Source organism: Callithrix jacchus, chromosome 7 (genome assembly GCF_049354715.1).
Source record: "Callithrix jacchus isolate 240 chromosome 7, calJac240_pri, whole genome shotgun sequence".
NCBI lineage: Eukaryota > Metazoa > Chordata > Mammalia > Primates > Cebidae > Callithrix > Callithrix jacchus.
This window is the reverse complement of record NC_133508.1, coordinates 107,504,184-107,520,211: the sequence shown is the minus strand read 5'-3', so window position 1 is coordinate 107,520,211 and position 16,028 is coordinate 107,504,184. Positions and strand designations below refer to the sequence as shown.

At 35.3% G+C, this 16,028-nt stretch overlaps 1 protein-coding gene and 1 non-coding gene across 19 annotated transcripts in view; both read right to left on the bottom strand.

Annotated features, from left to right (window-relative positions):
• SRSF11 (serine and arginine rich splicing factor 11) overlaps window positions 1-16,028 on the bottom strand; it is a 47,206-nt gene that overhangs the window by 9,112 nt on the left and 22,066 nt on the right. For 14 of the 18 annotated variants that reach the window (XM_054236423.2, XM_078332230.1, XM_078332231.1 and 11 more), the window contains 6 exons: window positions 14,522-14,655; window positions 10,718-10,827; window positions 9,667-9,759; window positions 8,888-8,937; window positions 7,451-7,578; window positions 5,174-5,255 (listed from right to left, as the gene is read on the bottom strand). In XM_054236423.2, the coding sequence (XP_054092398.1) occupies window positions 5,174-5,255; window positions 7,451-7,578; window positions 8,888-8,937; window positions 9,667-9,759; window positions 10,718-10,827; window positions 14,522-14,655 (597 nt within the window). Of the gene's footprint in view, window positions 1-5,173; window positions 5,256-7,450; window positions 7,579-8,887; window positions 8,938-9,666; window positions 9,760-10,717; window positions 10,828-11,120; window positions 12,384-14,521; window positions 14,656-16,028 lie in introns of those variants that run through there. The other 4 variants (XM_035251866.3, XM_078332232.1, XM_078332233.1 and 1 more) reach the window with 1 other exon arrangement.
• On the bottom strand, window positions 4,469-4,575 carry LOC118143406 (U6 spliceosomal RNA). Its single transcript, XR_004727626.3, has one exon. It is a non-coding gene; the product is annotated as a U6 spliceosomal RNA (small nuclear RNA).

The following is a 16,028-nucleotide window of genomic DNA, read 5'->3' as shown; positions in this document are numbered from 1 at the left end:
TCCCTGTGTAACATTTCAAGTATAGTCTTGATAAGCCAGGTAACTTTTAGAGTATTATCTAACCTCTCTGACCTTGCTACTTCAGCAGTCAAGGATAATAACATCTCCGTCACCAAACCGTTGAAAAGATTAAGTGCAGCTTATAGAGTATAGCTTAGTGCCTTATTGTAGACACACACAAGTTATCCTTGAATAACGTGAGCTTTAATGGCATGGGTGCACTTATACAGTTTTTTTTTGGGGGGGGGGAGCCACCAACCAAATGTGGAGTAAAAACAGTAATTAAAGGATGAGACAGCCATATATAGTAAGGGCTGCCTTTTCCTATATATGGATTCCACAGGACTTGGGTATGAATGGATTCTGGTATAGGTGGATCTGTAACCAATCCCTGCATATACTGAGGGACTGTACATTAAATACTGATGCCCTTATTTCCTCTTACTGATATGCTAGTATAGCTTGTTTCCATAACTCCCTAAAACAACTACCTCAAAATCCATCGGTAGTGCCTCAATAAACTATTTGAGTTACTGAACTCATTTAACTTCAGTCATCTTTTATTTTCAGCCACGTTTGAAGACATTTACTAAAGAATCCCTTGCAACAACATCTCCACATCCTAAGATATTTTTATGTACTTAACTACCCTTCTATAGGCTCCACAAAGACATGAGAAGTCAGTCTTTAAATCACTGTATTCTTGAGCAATTACCACACTGCCTGACTTAAATAAAACACATCAGTAATATACTTTGAATGAAATATAGGCATTTATATGAGAATCATAACTTTAAGAGAGTAAACAGTTATTTTTCAAGGGGAACATACTACAGAGTCACTTTTCTACACTTACTAGTTCATATGAGCTTTCAACAACCAACAAGAGAGATTAGTGTAACATACACTGGCAGATCACAAGGTCAGGAGATTGAGACCATCCTGGCTAACATGGTGAAACGCCATCTTCATTAAAAATACAGAAAATTAGCCAGGCGTGGTGGCACATGCCTGTAGTCCCAGCTACTTAGGAGGCTAAGGCTGGAGAATTGCTTGAACCTGGGAAAAGGAGGTTGTACTGAGCCGAGATTGCACCACTGCATTTTAGCCTGGGGAACAGAGCAAGACTCTGTCTTAAAAACAAACAAAAAACCAAAAATCTTGTAAAAGTCAAGGTCATTTAACATGCTAAGATGTGATGCTGAAGATACTATAACTAGGCTTGGCTCAGTGGCTCATATCTGTCATCCCAGCACTTTGGGAGGCTGAGGGGGGCAGAACAGCTCAGCTCAGAAGTTTCAGACCAGCCTGGGCAACATGGTAGAACCCCATCTCTACCAAACAAACAAACAAACAAAACCACCCCATCTCTACCAAAAAAAAAAAAAAAACAGAAAAAGAAAAAGCAAAAGGAGAAATTAGCCAGGTGTAGCAGCAGTACATGCCTGTAGTTCCAGCTATTCAGGAGGGTAAGGTGGGAGAATGGCTTGAGCCTAGGAGGCGGAGGCTGTAGTAAGCTGAGATCACACCATTGCACTCCAGCCTGGGCAAGAGCAAGACCCTGTTGAGGGGCAGGGACAGAAGCGACCACAAACCACAACAATAACCTCTGTTGTGATATATTACAAGTGCCTGGATTCAGAGAAATACTTCACTTCTACTTTTCACTGGTCATAGTAAAGTCATTCATATTAAAATGAGAGTCCTAGTAAGGCTTAATACATAAAGAAAAACATACAGGCTCTCTTTTTTAAGAGTTCAGTAAAAGGAAACACATATAAACTGTAGTAATCATATTATGCAGAGGTTAAACTAAACTATGAGAGCACAGTACTAACACTTAAGAGTAAACTTTGAATTGTATCTTGAAGAAAGAAAAAGAAGCTCCTCAAGGTGGAAATGGAAGACGTAAGAAAGCATTAAGCAGAAAGGATTATGAGCAAAAACATGGACACACAAAGAAAATGGTATGCTGGGGCAATTAGTTTTGTAACTTTTGGAGTGGCAAATGACACATGTAGAAAGATAAACCAGACCAAATAGCAAAGAACCCTGAAAACCATTCTAAGGTTTTATCTGTCAAGGCAACAAAGAGCTTCTCAACATCTGTGACATGATCTAGATTTGGTTTTTGAAAGACATCTCTTAAGAATGAGACAGACTGGGATAAGGTGGGTGATAGGGAATAAACAGACGTTTATTCATACAGGATAACCCCTGTAATACTCCAAGAAATGACTTAAAATAAGACAATGATTTTAGGAGGTAATAAAAACAGAAGTGAAAAGGCCATCTCTGAGAAAGAACAAACGTGACTTTTTAGATATTTTATGATGTAAGTGCTTTTAATAGAGACATGACAAAGCCTAGGATTCAAGTCACACTGCTCTATCAAAAATCCCAGTAATAAATAAATGATTTATCTAACCACTGGTTAAAAGCTAAGACGTAACAGACATTAAGAAAAGGCAGACAACTGACAGAACTAGATTCCAGAAGACATGAGCCTAGCAGTGAAGGTTTAAGAGTCAACTGGTGACTGGCTGGGTGCAGTGGCTCATGCCTGTAATCTCAGCACTTTGTGAGCCCAAGGCAGGTGGATCATCTGAGGTCAGGAATTTGAGACCAGCCTGACAAACATGGAAAAAATCCCATCTCTACTAAAAAATACAGAATTAGCCGGGTATGGTGGCGCATGCCTGTAATCCCAGCTACTCGTGAGGCTAAGGCAGAAGAATTGCTTGAACCTGGGAAGCAGAGGTTGTGGTGAGCCAAGATTGCACCAATGTACTCCAGCCTGGGCAACAAGAGCAAAACTCTGTCTCAAAAAAACAATCCTCTTCCCCCTCCGGCCCCCAAAAAAAGTCGAGTGGTGGAGGGGTATGTAAAGTGAAGTTCAAACTAGCTGAAGTAACTGACCACAACTGGAATAACTAGTTCTGAATGTCAACCCTAAAAGGTTCTGACTAGAACTAGAATACAATTAGGCCAGTTAGGATTGAGTTGGAAAATTAAGAAAAATGAAGAATGGCTGAAATAGTTAGTGATGATTAACCTAGAGTAATGGCTTTCATATTGTCATCTGTACAACTGTGGATGCTATAAGACCCTTTTATGGGGTCCATAAGGTCAAAATTATTTTCAAAACAATAACAAAATATTATTGCCTTTTCCACTGGGTTGACGTTTGCACCAATGTCGCAAAAGCCATAGTGGGTAAAAGTACTGGCAACTCTTCAACACAAATCAAGGTAGAGGCTATGGAACTGCCCTAGGAGTCACTATCTTCTTCACTGGCATTTCTGTATGTACTTGCACTAAAAGAAAAAAATAATTTCACTTTATAAGAATGTCTTTGATAAAGCAGTAAAAATTAATTTTATTAAACCTGGTCCCCTGAGTACTATTAAAAGAGTGGCAGTATTAAATCTAGCCTCTTGACTAATATTCTGTGTGATGAAATGGAAAGTATGCATTAATCAATTCTGATGCTTATGAAGTATAATGGCTACATTAAGGAAGACACCTGCGTGAGTTATGAGCTGAACTAACTGCCTTTTCATTATCACCTCTGAGAACCTATAAACTATGATTATCGAGACTTGGGTATTTGGCAGACAATTTTTTGAAAACTGAATGAAGCCTATTATATAAAGAAAATAAATTTGTTGCCAATGATAAAAATCTGAGAAAATTAAATTTTGGAAAATGACTCCACTGTTGTGAACTTGCCAGTTTTCTAGTACTTTCATATTACTGATGAGATCTAAGGTGAGATAACTAGATATAATTTTTTATACTGTATAACAGATACAAGTCAGTATTTGGAAACTTGTATAATGCAATCAATAATTTTTCAAATCATCAATGCCTGCTTTTACAAAATCACACTGGGAGATAAAAGCTCCATTCAATATCCACAATAAACAGATTTTAATGTAACAGAATATATAAAGTACATTATATATTACATTAAGTACATACCTAAATGTAAAAAAATAAATAAATAAAGTACATTAATCTGGTTTCACATTCTACACTACAACTACCTTTACAGAAACAATCACTTGTCAAATTTGGCATCACATCAATGAATAGTGATCACAATTATTTCAAAATCTACAAAATTACCTTTCATTTTCTAACTACATTACTTGAAGCCAGATTTTCTAAATATACTAACCAAAATAGATTTAAGTTGAACACAGAATCTTCGTGTCTTCAATTAAGCTCAACTTTAAAGAGTTCTGCGAAGTAAAACAAAGCCACTCTCCTCACCAATTTTTTTCTGAGAAAGTTTTGTTTCAAAACTATGTTACCACAAATGGGTTTGCTATTATTTCAACAGTTTTAATTTTTTTTTGTTGCATTTTAGGTTTTGGGGTAATTTTTAATTTTTAATATGGTCAACACTGACAGATATGTCTCACATAAACAAAAGTTCTGGGGATTCTCACACATAACATTTCTTAATATGAAACACTTCGCAAATTTGCATGTCACTCTTGCACAGTGGCTATACTAAACTGCTCTGTATCATTCCAATTTTAGGACATGTGCAGCTGAAGTGAGCACAATCTTTTTTATAAGCGTACAGGGGTTCCAAGATCAGTGAGTCTGAAACCAATGACATAGAAAGAACCCTACATATTCATAGTGATATTGTATAAATATAAGAACTGATTTAGTCTTACTCTAGGCACACAGAAGAATGACACTGTCAACTGCTTTTTCAGTAATACAAAGAACAGTCTCAAAAAGAACAGCAAGTTGTCATTTGCAAATACTCATGCATTACATGGATAATCTGTGGGTTACACAGATAACCTTCCCATTTAAAAGTCCCAGGAGTCTAGTGAAAATGCACATGTAGAACTTAAGCCAAAAGTTTCAAGTCCAGTGTTTTTTTCCATAGTATTAACTCATTTTGTTGCTCTAGTCCCAATGCTTTCCTACCACCTCTGAATTTTTTGGGGTTTTAAAGCATACATTATTTATTTTGTCTGTATCTTTCTCACATTATCCATGTATGAGCACTTAGTCACACACTCTAATAGCAGAAGTTACTAAAACACTTTAACCAGAGACCAACAGATTAATAGCAAACTTAAAAAAATGTGACATATATAAATTACCTTTGTCTAAGGTATAACTGACTAAAGAGCAATCTAACCTGTGTCTAGAAGATGAGGGAGTCCTCCTCCTCCTAGAACGTGATCTTGATCTTGAATGCCTTCTTTTTTCTTCTTTCTTATCTATATTTAAAACAAAAGGAACTTGCACTTAGAAGTCATTAAATAGGGGACAGATGCAGTGGGTCATGCCTGTAATTACAGCACTTTCGGAGGTGGAAGTGAAAGGAGCACCTGAATCCAGGAGTTCAAGACCAGCCTGAGCAATATAGTGAGAACCCCATCACTACAAAAAATACAAAAATTAGCTGAGCATAGTGGTGTGTGCCTGTGGTCCCAGCTACCAGGAGAGGCTGAGCTGGGAGAATTGCTTGAGCCTGGGAGATGGAGGGTGCAGTGAGCCATGATTATACCACTGCACTCCAGCCTAAGCTGGACCCTCAAAAAAAAAAAAAAATCATCAAATAGGAAAATAATTCCCATTCAGAAGTTATTCTAATAATTGTTCACCTTAGTCTTCAGCTGTTACATATAACCCTTGAATGTTGCAAGTAACCATTTTATGATCGTGATTTTGAAGCTTACTGAAATACTACAAATTGCAAATCCTCTAGGCTTTTGATAGATCCAAATTAGATTTCTAATTCTCAGCTACCTAAAGGTTCCCTATTTTACTTGCCAGACCTAGAAGGCTGTGTTTTCTATAAAGCAATCTATTAAGAGGGCAAATTTCTCATTCTTTGGCTCTTTCTGATTTATTTTTGCCAGGGTTCTAAATGAGGGTCCCCTTTCCTTTTCTTGGTTCTTCACAAACTCAGTATTTGGCCCCCAAATCCAGGAGTCATGATTCACTCACTGATTTTGGTCCACTTCTGTGACAGCATCAGATTTTAGTAACCTAGCTTGCTTCCCATTATCTTCTCATCATTCCTCTTCCCTACCAATTTTCAACTGTGTAAGCATAGAAAGGAGATCTAGAACTCAACTGCTTTATTCCCTAGATTTTAAAAAACACATAAGAAATTCCTTAACTGGGGATATAAGAGAAATAAAGCCATTGTATTCTACATTTATTGACTATCATCAAAGTGAAACTCGCTCCTTTGACATTTAAGTCATTTCATTAATATAATTCAATTTATTGTGATGGTCATTATCAGTAATAAATTCATAAAAATCTTGGTAAAAACATCAATTCATAGAGAAATTACACTCTTTTAGTCATTTTAGTCATATATTTTCAATAAAAACAGCAGTTAGAACATGGTGTGTTCTAACTTTCGAGTTACATAGATCCAACTGTGTTATCTAAAAGCTCCTAATGCTTGCCATGTGACTGTGGCCAATTACTTGACATTTTATTGGTTAAATAACATAATATATATAAAGCATTTGGTATCAGTTTATCCACTATTACACTTCAAAATTATTTTCCTATTACTAGGCATATTAAAAAACATTCTCATTAAATGAATTAAGACATTTATAAGAAAGAAAATCCAAGGCCATAGATTTCAATATATTATATATGGGCAGATAACATATCTGTTCATTGAGTCTCAAAAAGACAATCTGCAAAGAATAGGGCAACTGATTTTCTTTAAAAAAAAAAAAAAAATATTAAACAAAAGCATTTTCACTAGGTTCTCTAGATTAATGAAAAAATTTTAAATGAGGCTATCCCAACTTATACATAAATAACAAGAAAAACAAAATAGTATATCAAGTATTAGATAATCCTGACATTTTGGACTAGATTAAGCATTGCTGTAGAAGGCTGTCCTGTTTGTTGAAGGGTATCTAGCATCATGTTGGTCCTTTGCTCTCTAGATGCAGTTGGTACTCCCATGACCACCGGAATTGTCTCCAAATATGTCTGGGTGGCATTCCACTATACGTTCTTTTACCAGAATTTAGAAGATTTTACTTTTTTTCAGGCAGAGTTTCTTCCTGTTGCCCCTGCTGGCATGATCTCGGCTAACTGCAACCTCTGCCTCCCAGGTTCAAGCGATTTTCCTGCCTCAGCCTTCCTAGTAGCTGGGTCACATGCACCTGCCACCATGCCTGGATAATTTTTGTATTTTAAGTAGAGACGGGGTTTCACCATGTTAGCCTGGCTGGTCTTGAATTCCTGATCCACCTGCCTCAGCCTCCCAAATTGCTGGATTTCAGGCATGAGCCACTGTGCCTGGCACAGAATTTAGAACATTTTAAACGACTTAGGGTGTCACTCCACACACTTCCACACTATGTCATAACCATTTTTGCCAAGAATCACATAGCTTAATATTCAACAAAATTGCATAAACCTTGTTTACCTGGTTCTATAGCAGCAGAAATTAGGGACTGTGCTTCTCGTACTCTTTTCATAGCTTCCTCTATTTCTTTACTAGAGGTATCTGATTTCAGACTTGGTGAAACCAGACCAGCAGCTACATGATTCAACCTAAAATAGAATCAAGAATTCGTATCTGAAATATTTTAAAATGCACACCAGCATTTCAAATAAATAAATGTATAATCATTTTAGTAAAATATTCCTTCAGAAAAAGGAGGGGAGGATTCCGTAACTGTGGTAAACAATACACAGACTAGCACTGTTTTGAATATTTATAAATATTTCTGCTTTAATGACTACAAGTCATGTGGAATTAGAAAAATATCTATTTTGCTGAACACCCATTAAGTTTCCATAAACAGACTTTTTAGAAATGCTAGTACAGATAATATGCCGATGCTAAAAACTTAATGGAACTTTTTTTCATATAATTTAAAATTTTTCTATGACATAACAACTTTGTGGGGGAAAAGCATTACCTTTTGCTTGGTAGGTGGGGAGGAACTGAGGCAGAGGCCAATGGCCCACCAAAATTACACATGAAATCTTGAGTGAAAAGGCTAAAAGATGCCCCTTACAGGTCTAAACACATAAGAAAAAACCTACAGACACTAAATTTAGTATAGTAGTTATTTGTGGGCAGAATGGGAAATGTAATAAATAATGGGTATATAGACAGCTTCAACTGTATTGGTATTATTTTATTTTATAAGCTGGGTGGTGGGTTATAAAATAACCAAGCTTATTTTATAAGCTTGGTTTTTATTTTTAGATAATTTCTAAGAAAAGAGGCCACTAACTTCTGAATTCAAATGATTCTGTCCTTCATGCTTTCTCACTTATTGATAGTGATTTTCACCAAGTTAAGGGGAAAGGTGTAAAGTCCAAATTTATTATGCCAAGAAATTACCAATGAAAAAAACTGATGAATTTCCAACATTATCAAGTAGGAAACAATTTCTGTGACAGCATGAAGAGCACTTATCAAAAGCGACCAACATGAAAATGTTGGCTATTAATTATATAATATGTAATACTGGCTCTAGGATAGTGATTCCCTCAGCTTTGCCTCTAACTACTATTATTCTCAGGGCTCAGCCTCTGATCTTCACACAAAGTTATCCCCTTATTATTTCTTTTGCTACCTTCCGGGTATAAGCCATTTATAATTACTATTCAAGACTTAAATGACACTAAAACAAAATATTTTATAGAGGAGCTTACTTCTGTATGTTTCTCCTTGTTTCTAGAAAACAATATACATTGCTTGAGAATACAATTGTCTTGAGAAAAGGTAACTTGATAACTTTCGTGTAAGCTATCAAAAAAAAAAAAAACCAAACCCCCCCCTCAAAACCCCCTGTTCTCTAGACATTCAGATCCATATCCTCAATGGAAACAAAGAAAAAACCCTTACTTGGGATCAACAGTACTCATAAGCTTCAGCAACTGATCTGCGGCAAGAGACTGCAAAACAAAAAACAAAAAATATAAGAACAACGAGAATAATAAAACAATAAATGATTGTTATTTTCTGAGTTATGTTGAAATGTCCTGAGACAAACTGTGAAACCTACAAGTATGCCGTAGGCACAAAGCTGACCAACAGAAATCCATGCAAGCTACAGGCCATGAAGCATTACATTTTTTAGTAGTCAAATTTAAAAAAAAGAAAAAGAAGAAACAGTTGACATTAATGGCTACAGTACTGGATAGAGCAGCTTTAGGAAGTTATCTAGAGACTATGAGGCTGAATAGTCCAGCTATTATAGAATGATTATGTCTCCTTTAAGACTTTTTGACATAAAGTAACATGTAAAATGCATAACAGCTTAGCCAATATAATATAAAAGATCTACAAAGAACTTCAGAAAAGGTTAGCCAAATTATAATTTTAAAAAATTCCCATGACAGAAAAATCATAAACCATATTCTTGTCTTTTCATGAGTATTTACTCTGATTCTATGACATACTGAAAATGTACTGGCTTCCTGTGAACCTATTTTCTATATGAACCATATAAAAGAAATCCATTAATGGATAAGGAGTTATTCAGTGACTGTTTAAAGCTCTAACAAGAAAAAATTATTACTGTAACATAGCCATTAGCTCCTGCTCATGAAAAGCAAACCAACAGTCTATGAAACAGATTTTCTGTAAAAATGGGTGAAAAAGTTGAAGGTAGTAAGTTATACCTGAGAGTTCAAGTTTGCTCCGGGAAGCCCAAGTGCAGCAAGGGCAGGATCAAGAGTAGGAGCCCCCAAAGCAGCCAGTGGAACAGCGCCAATCTGTGAAATTTCAAATTTTATTTAAAACTTCTTTTCAGTTCCTCATATCAGAGGTTAAGTTTTCAGGCTACATGGTCTCCGTTGCAGCTACTCAGCTGTATACGAATTCATACAACTATTGCCATTTTAGCTTGAAAGCAGCCAGATAATATGTAAACAAATGGCTGTGGTCCAATAACAGTATATTAACAGAAACAGGGGTCTTATTCTATATGACACCCATGTTCCATTTATTACAGCACAGTTCCCCCCCCAATCCTAAATTAAGAAAAAAAGACAAAATATTTATATTTTTATACTGATTTTAAGTATTTTTTGCCTCTCAGGATCTAAATCTACTATTCTTTGCCCTGCTGCTTTGTGGTACTGAAGGCAGGACCTTTATAAAGCATTTCTCCTTTGACAGCTGCCATGATATAAGACTTATTTGGAAAGAGCACTGGAAAGACACTGACTAAGGAAGGTGCTTGTTACCCAGGCTGGAGTGCAATGGTTCGATCTCAGCTCACTGCAACCTCTGCCTCCTGGGTTCAAGCAATTCTCCTGCCTTGGCCTCCCAAGTACCTGGGACTACAGGTGCGTGCCACCATGCCCAGCTAACTTTTCTATTTTTAGTAGAGACGGGGTTTCACCTTGTTGACCAGCATGGTCTCGATCTCTTGACCTTGTGATCCACCTGCCTCGGCCTCCCAAAGTGCTGGGATTATAGGTGTGAGCCACCGTGCCCAGCAAAAGTGATATATTTTATGATTTTTCAGACTTTTCTTAAAACTCAAAATTCTAAGAGATCCTCCATACTATTTATGATTTTGTAAGTACCCTATATAATACTGCACATATGTGATCATGGTATCTGAACTAGAATCTCATGAGTATTTACAAAGCTCAAATATGTGTAGCTATCCATAACTCTGTTTTTTTTTTTCTCCACCCTTTAAGAACTCAATAGAACTAGTACCTGGGTAAGTGGGTTAGGAGTAGGCAGAAGTCCACCACCGGGCAGAAGACCTGCCACTGCATTAGCTGGTGCCAACAGAGACAAAGCCTTAGCCTCATCAGGAATAACTCCTGCAGAGAAACATCCTTGCATTAGAACACATTCTTTTGTAAGACAGAAAACACACAAAAACACCCAGAAAATGTCTCCCTGATACACCACCTGAGTTTGTTGAAAGTACTTATGTTCGCTAAAATATAAAGCTCAATTTCTATGATTATTTATCATTAACTTTATGTCAGAATGAAACTTCAATGTGTGAAAATTTGTTTCCTTTTTCTCTACAAATGGTTAAGTTTCTAGAGTAAAAAAAAATAGCACAATACACACTACTTTTTTGTTAACACTGCCAAGATTTCATCACCTGTACTCGATTTTTAAGTCATGAACCAAACGTAAGCAAGCACAGTCGGTTCTCCAGGGGTGTGCTCTCAACTTTCAAAAGCTGTTTTATGAACAACGACTCGTGTCGGCTGCTTCACTATAAAGCACACAGAAAAATCAAGATACACAAGACAAAAAAAGTTTGATTTAGGGGTTAATAATATGGTACAGTTACTATGATTTTCTTTTACACCTACCATACAAATTTTGTAAAAATTAAGAGAAGAAAGTATGTAAAGGAAATATTCTGTTGGAATCAAGCGTAGGGCTTTTGCTGACATGAAAATGATTGTTTCTGAAGGTCTCTGAATACACACAGGATGTGTGCATGAGAGTGAGAGAGAGAGAGAAAGATAGGTAAAACAACATGGCACATTCCTTACCTGTACAGTAAAATGCTTTATGTTTCGCCATGTGCCATGCTAACCATACCAAAAATTGCTGCTATATAGTGCCAGTTGAAAAGCTAACTTAAACTCCTTAAGCCAAAAATGACATGTATATCTGTTTTAAAATCCTAATCTGTGTATTCAGATAAAATCTAAGGATCCCTAGACAAATATTTATGTAGACAATTTAAATTCTATCCAACAGCAAAAGCCCTATACAGATGGATTAATCTGTTAATGTGCCCAAGCCCCCAAAATGAGAGTTCAATAATACAATTAAACTACATATTTGCAAATACCAGTAGTATTTCTGTAATACATATTAAGAAACTGCATCTCATCATAAAACATACAATATGTACAGGGCACTTAAGAGAAACTGGATAAGCTGCAGAAGAAAACTGTTGGGTGGTATTTTCAGCAGGGCCTGGTATATAGTTCAGGCTGAACCAGGGAAAAGAACTGTAAAACACAACAACAAAAAAGAAAAACCACTGTTAAATAAAGGTAATGGTTCCTTCCACCTATACTGAGAAGTGCCGATAATATAAACAAATGTATACTACACAGCACTGTTATCTTGCTTGTGTCAGAGCTGTTATCAATTTAGATACCAAGAGTTATGGAGGGGAAGGGGGAGTAGATCATTTAGATATAGGGCAGTAATGCATCAATATTAACAAACCTACAAAGATTATGGGATAATTTTGCATGCAAAATTATGTCTCAAGAGGATATATTCAGTATCAACATCTTACTCAAATTAGTGCATTTGCAACATTTCTGGCAAACTAAAATCCTCTTGAATTTATTGTGAGACACCTGATAGAAGATCTGCATCCATTAAAAAAAAAGTCATGCATCTGATCCTCTGATTAAAAAAAAGACTATTTAAAAATAAAACTACAATTTAAAAATAGCAATGAGGCCCCTCACCAGTTAATTTTCATGCGTCAAGAGTATTTTTTTTACTGCTGCTTTGATAGAACCATGAAATACTGCATGAATGTGTAGAAATGAAAGAAAAAGAAACAGACAAAAGAAACAAACATTAACCAAGGAACCTAAATAATTCCCAAATCCATTACTATTAAGAGTTCCTTCTAAATTAAGCTTTGTTTTTACCAATTAAGACTATTCCTTACTGTAGACTGTGTCTACTGTTCTAAAACAAGAGCTAACACCGAAGTGTAATAGCTCAATCTGGAGGGAATGGTATTTACTGGAGGTAACATTAATACAGCATATCATACCAGAATTCACCAACAATAATAGATTTCTGAATGAAATATTCCCCAAATTCTATACACTGTATATTCCTAAATACTTCACTTTCAAAAATAGGTCTCGAAAAATTACTATGGCCTGAAAATATTTATGAAAGCATTATATGATATACTGTATTATGTTCAGGGATTGGGAACTATAATACTTAGCCAATAAAAATTTAAATTTACAGGCTAACCAAAATGTTTTACATATTACTCACATGATTTGACCCTTGTTCCAAGACCTATCATCTATTTTATTCATCCTGAATTTGAATTCTGTAAATTTTCTGTTGATGGTAAGTCTTATCCTACAATAGGCACACTGACATAAAAGAAATTGCTTAACCAAAACACACTAACTCAAAAATTTATCTATCTATATATTATAAAACCTTAAAACTGGGCTCACACATTTTAATATCATGGAGACAGAGGTACTATTATATAACATGCCTTAATCCATTTATAAGTTAATTTCTTTAGAAAACCAGAAGCAATTTCTCTAAGTGTTAAGGACTACACATTTCACAACTTTTACAAGGTATGGTGTAAATGTTCACATTTGTATTCACAGATTTCAGATAGCATCTAAAACCAACAATATTAAGATTCCACTTCCACTGACCAGTTTATTCAGGAAAGGGGAAAGCATTTAAATCCTGGTCAGCATATTAACTTATTAACTTAAAATCCAGCAATTTTATCATATTTCAGTGATTCGAGTAAAATTTATAGTTACCAAAAAGCAAATCAAATAGCAGTACATTGGGAACAAACTAATTATAAAATATGCCTTAGAAAATTTTACAAAATGGTATTAAAATGTCTTGTCACAGTGGCTTTTTAGATCCAAAAAACCTGCTCATTTTTTCTGTCAAATTACTTTAACAGCCTAAAATGTAAAAAGAGAGAAAATGTAGTTAACAAATGGTTACACCAGGAAAACACTTGGGGCACTTGAGTGCTTGCTGGTCTTTAGTTAATGTCTACAATCCCCTGTAGCTGCAGAGGACCCACTGTTTTTCAGGCATCTGGAAGGGTTTTGCATTTGCCTTCTCCACTACAAAAATCACACACACAAATAACAGAGAGAAGAATTTATTATTTAGAGATATTCTAGAAATATAGCAAGAATGAACAAGAAAATCTGGCATAAAATAAAACACCCAGTGCCCATTTGGCACCTAAGCTACAGGAAATCTTGAACTTTCTTGAAAACCAAAATAACTGCAACCCTTGGTATACTGAAATTCAATTTGGTTTTTTTTTTTTTCCAGATTATCAATGTGAGGAGGATTTAAGAAAATAAAATCAATCTACTCATTTATTTAAAACAGAAATAACATCATGCATTTATATTTGAAGGCTCTGTAAGCATACATGAAATGAATCATTTACCTTTAGGACTTTTTCATAAAACTCAACATTAAATTAACTAAGTAGATATATCTCAGGGAGTTACAATAAGGGACATTGTTTTAAACAACTTAAAAGTGTTTTAAAAGAAAACAAAAGGTAAATACCTTATAAAAACAGACCTAATTTCTAATTTTTAGAATTAAAAAAATATCTGCAAGCAAAAATTATGGACTGCAGTATAACAAGGGTTTAAAAATATTAATAGCTTAAGATTTTAACATGCTACTATGGCTCACTCTACATCTACTGAGGTGGATGGTCATCTTAAGATGTCCACAAAGGTAGTTAAACAAAGCACAAACCTTCTGCATATGGTACGACTATCAAAGCTCTGTCAACGAATACAGTGTTTGTCAGATGCTGTGCCACAACTGCTGAATCCGGATCATGGAACTTAACAAAGCAGACACGAGATGAGACTGGCAAAGGTGAATCACTAAAACCATAAACAACATAAAAGAAGAGAAAAAAAAAAAATCAGTTAAAACAAATGCTAATTCACAAACCAACACATTTCAAAAGTAAAACAAGACAGATAAAAGAACCTAATTGTATACAAATGTAGTAAAGTTCAAAAGAAAACATTCTCAATAACATACTGTTCACAGAAATAATACAGTGAATTGCAGTTGAGATAAAAACCTGAAACTACAACTTATATTTAGTGTATCACCTTAAAAACAGCTTGATACTAAAGTCTCAGAGATTGAGGGGGCCACAAAACTGTCAGCAGTTTTTTTCATAATACCAATACCAGCTATTTTTAGATACAGTTAACAGCAGTTCAGGCTTAGAAACTTCCTCATGGCTAATTTCTAAGAGTAAGAAAGATGAACAATTTCTACTTCAAGGACAAAGGAATATCATGAGAAAGCACATGTACTCAATAATAATTAGTTTTCTTGAACCACATAATAAACAGGTCCCATGTCTTGCACTCATTTATCCATGGCATGTAAAAACTCTTATGCACTGTAAATAATCAAGAATTTCTAGCGTGGAGCATTTTTCAGAGAGAAGAAAAAATTTAGGCACACATGGGAATAGTACTTTGCTCCACTAGTACTACCTTGCAAAGTTTCAATAAGCAAAAGGGTCAGTTTCCTCAGCAAATTACTTCCTTAGGTAAAAGAAAGACAAGTGTTAAAGTGTAAGTTTTGGCAGTGTAGGTCAGATAAACAACACAGGAAGCAGGGTTTTTCCATCTGTTAAGCTAGAGGGTAGTTCAAATTTCTGCCATGAAACTGTGCAAGAATGCAGGAATGGCTCAAGCCCATATCAAAAGTTATTTAGAAAGCTAGTGTCCTAAGGCAGAAATAAATACACTGTCCCTAGTTAATACACTCTAATGTATTTTAGAGTCATGGTGTGGGGGTTGGGGGTAATCCACAGTCTTCACTCCCCATCAATTAAATCAAGATCTCTGATGAAGTCTGAACTCTTTCTCCTTTAAATCTAACAATTCTATGCACCTAGGATACAGAACTACTTTATTGTAACATCCATCCAATGCTTACATCATAGGACTCATTAATGAAATGAAAAATCCTGTAATATATTTTAACACTATCTGAATGGGGCTTCAAAGTGTCTAATAAATGAGACATACACATGTACATAAAACTGTAATTCCATCAAATTTGGCTATACTAAGAATTTCAGATTTTTGTTGAAAAACTCATTTCTTTTGATTTAGACCTAACAAAAAACCCCACAATTTTTATCACAACTCAAAGACTAACATGATGCTATATATGGCCTGAGAACTCAAACCTATTAGAACTTTTGATACGTTTCCCTACAAGGATC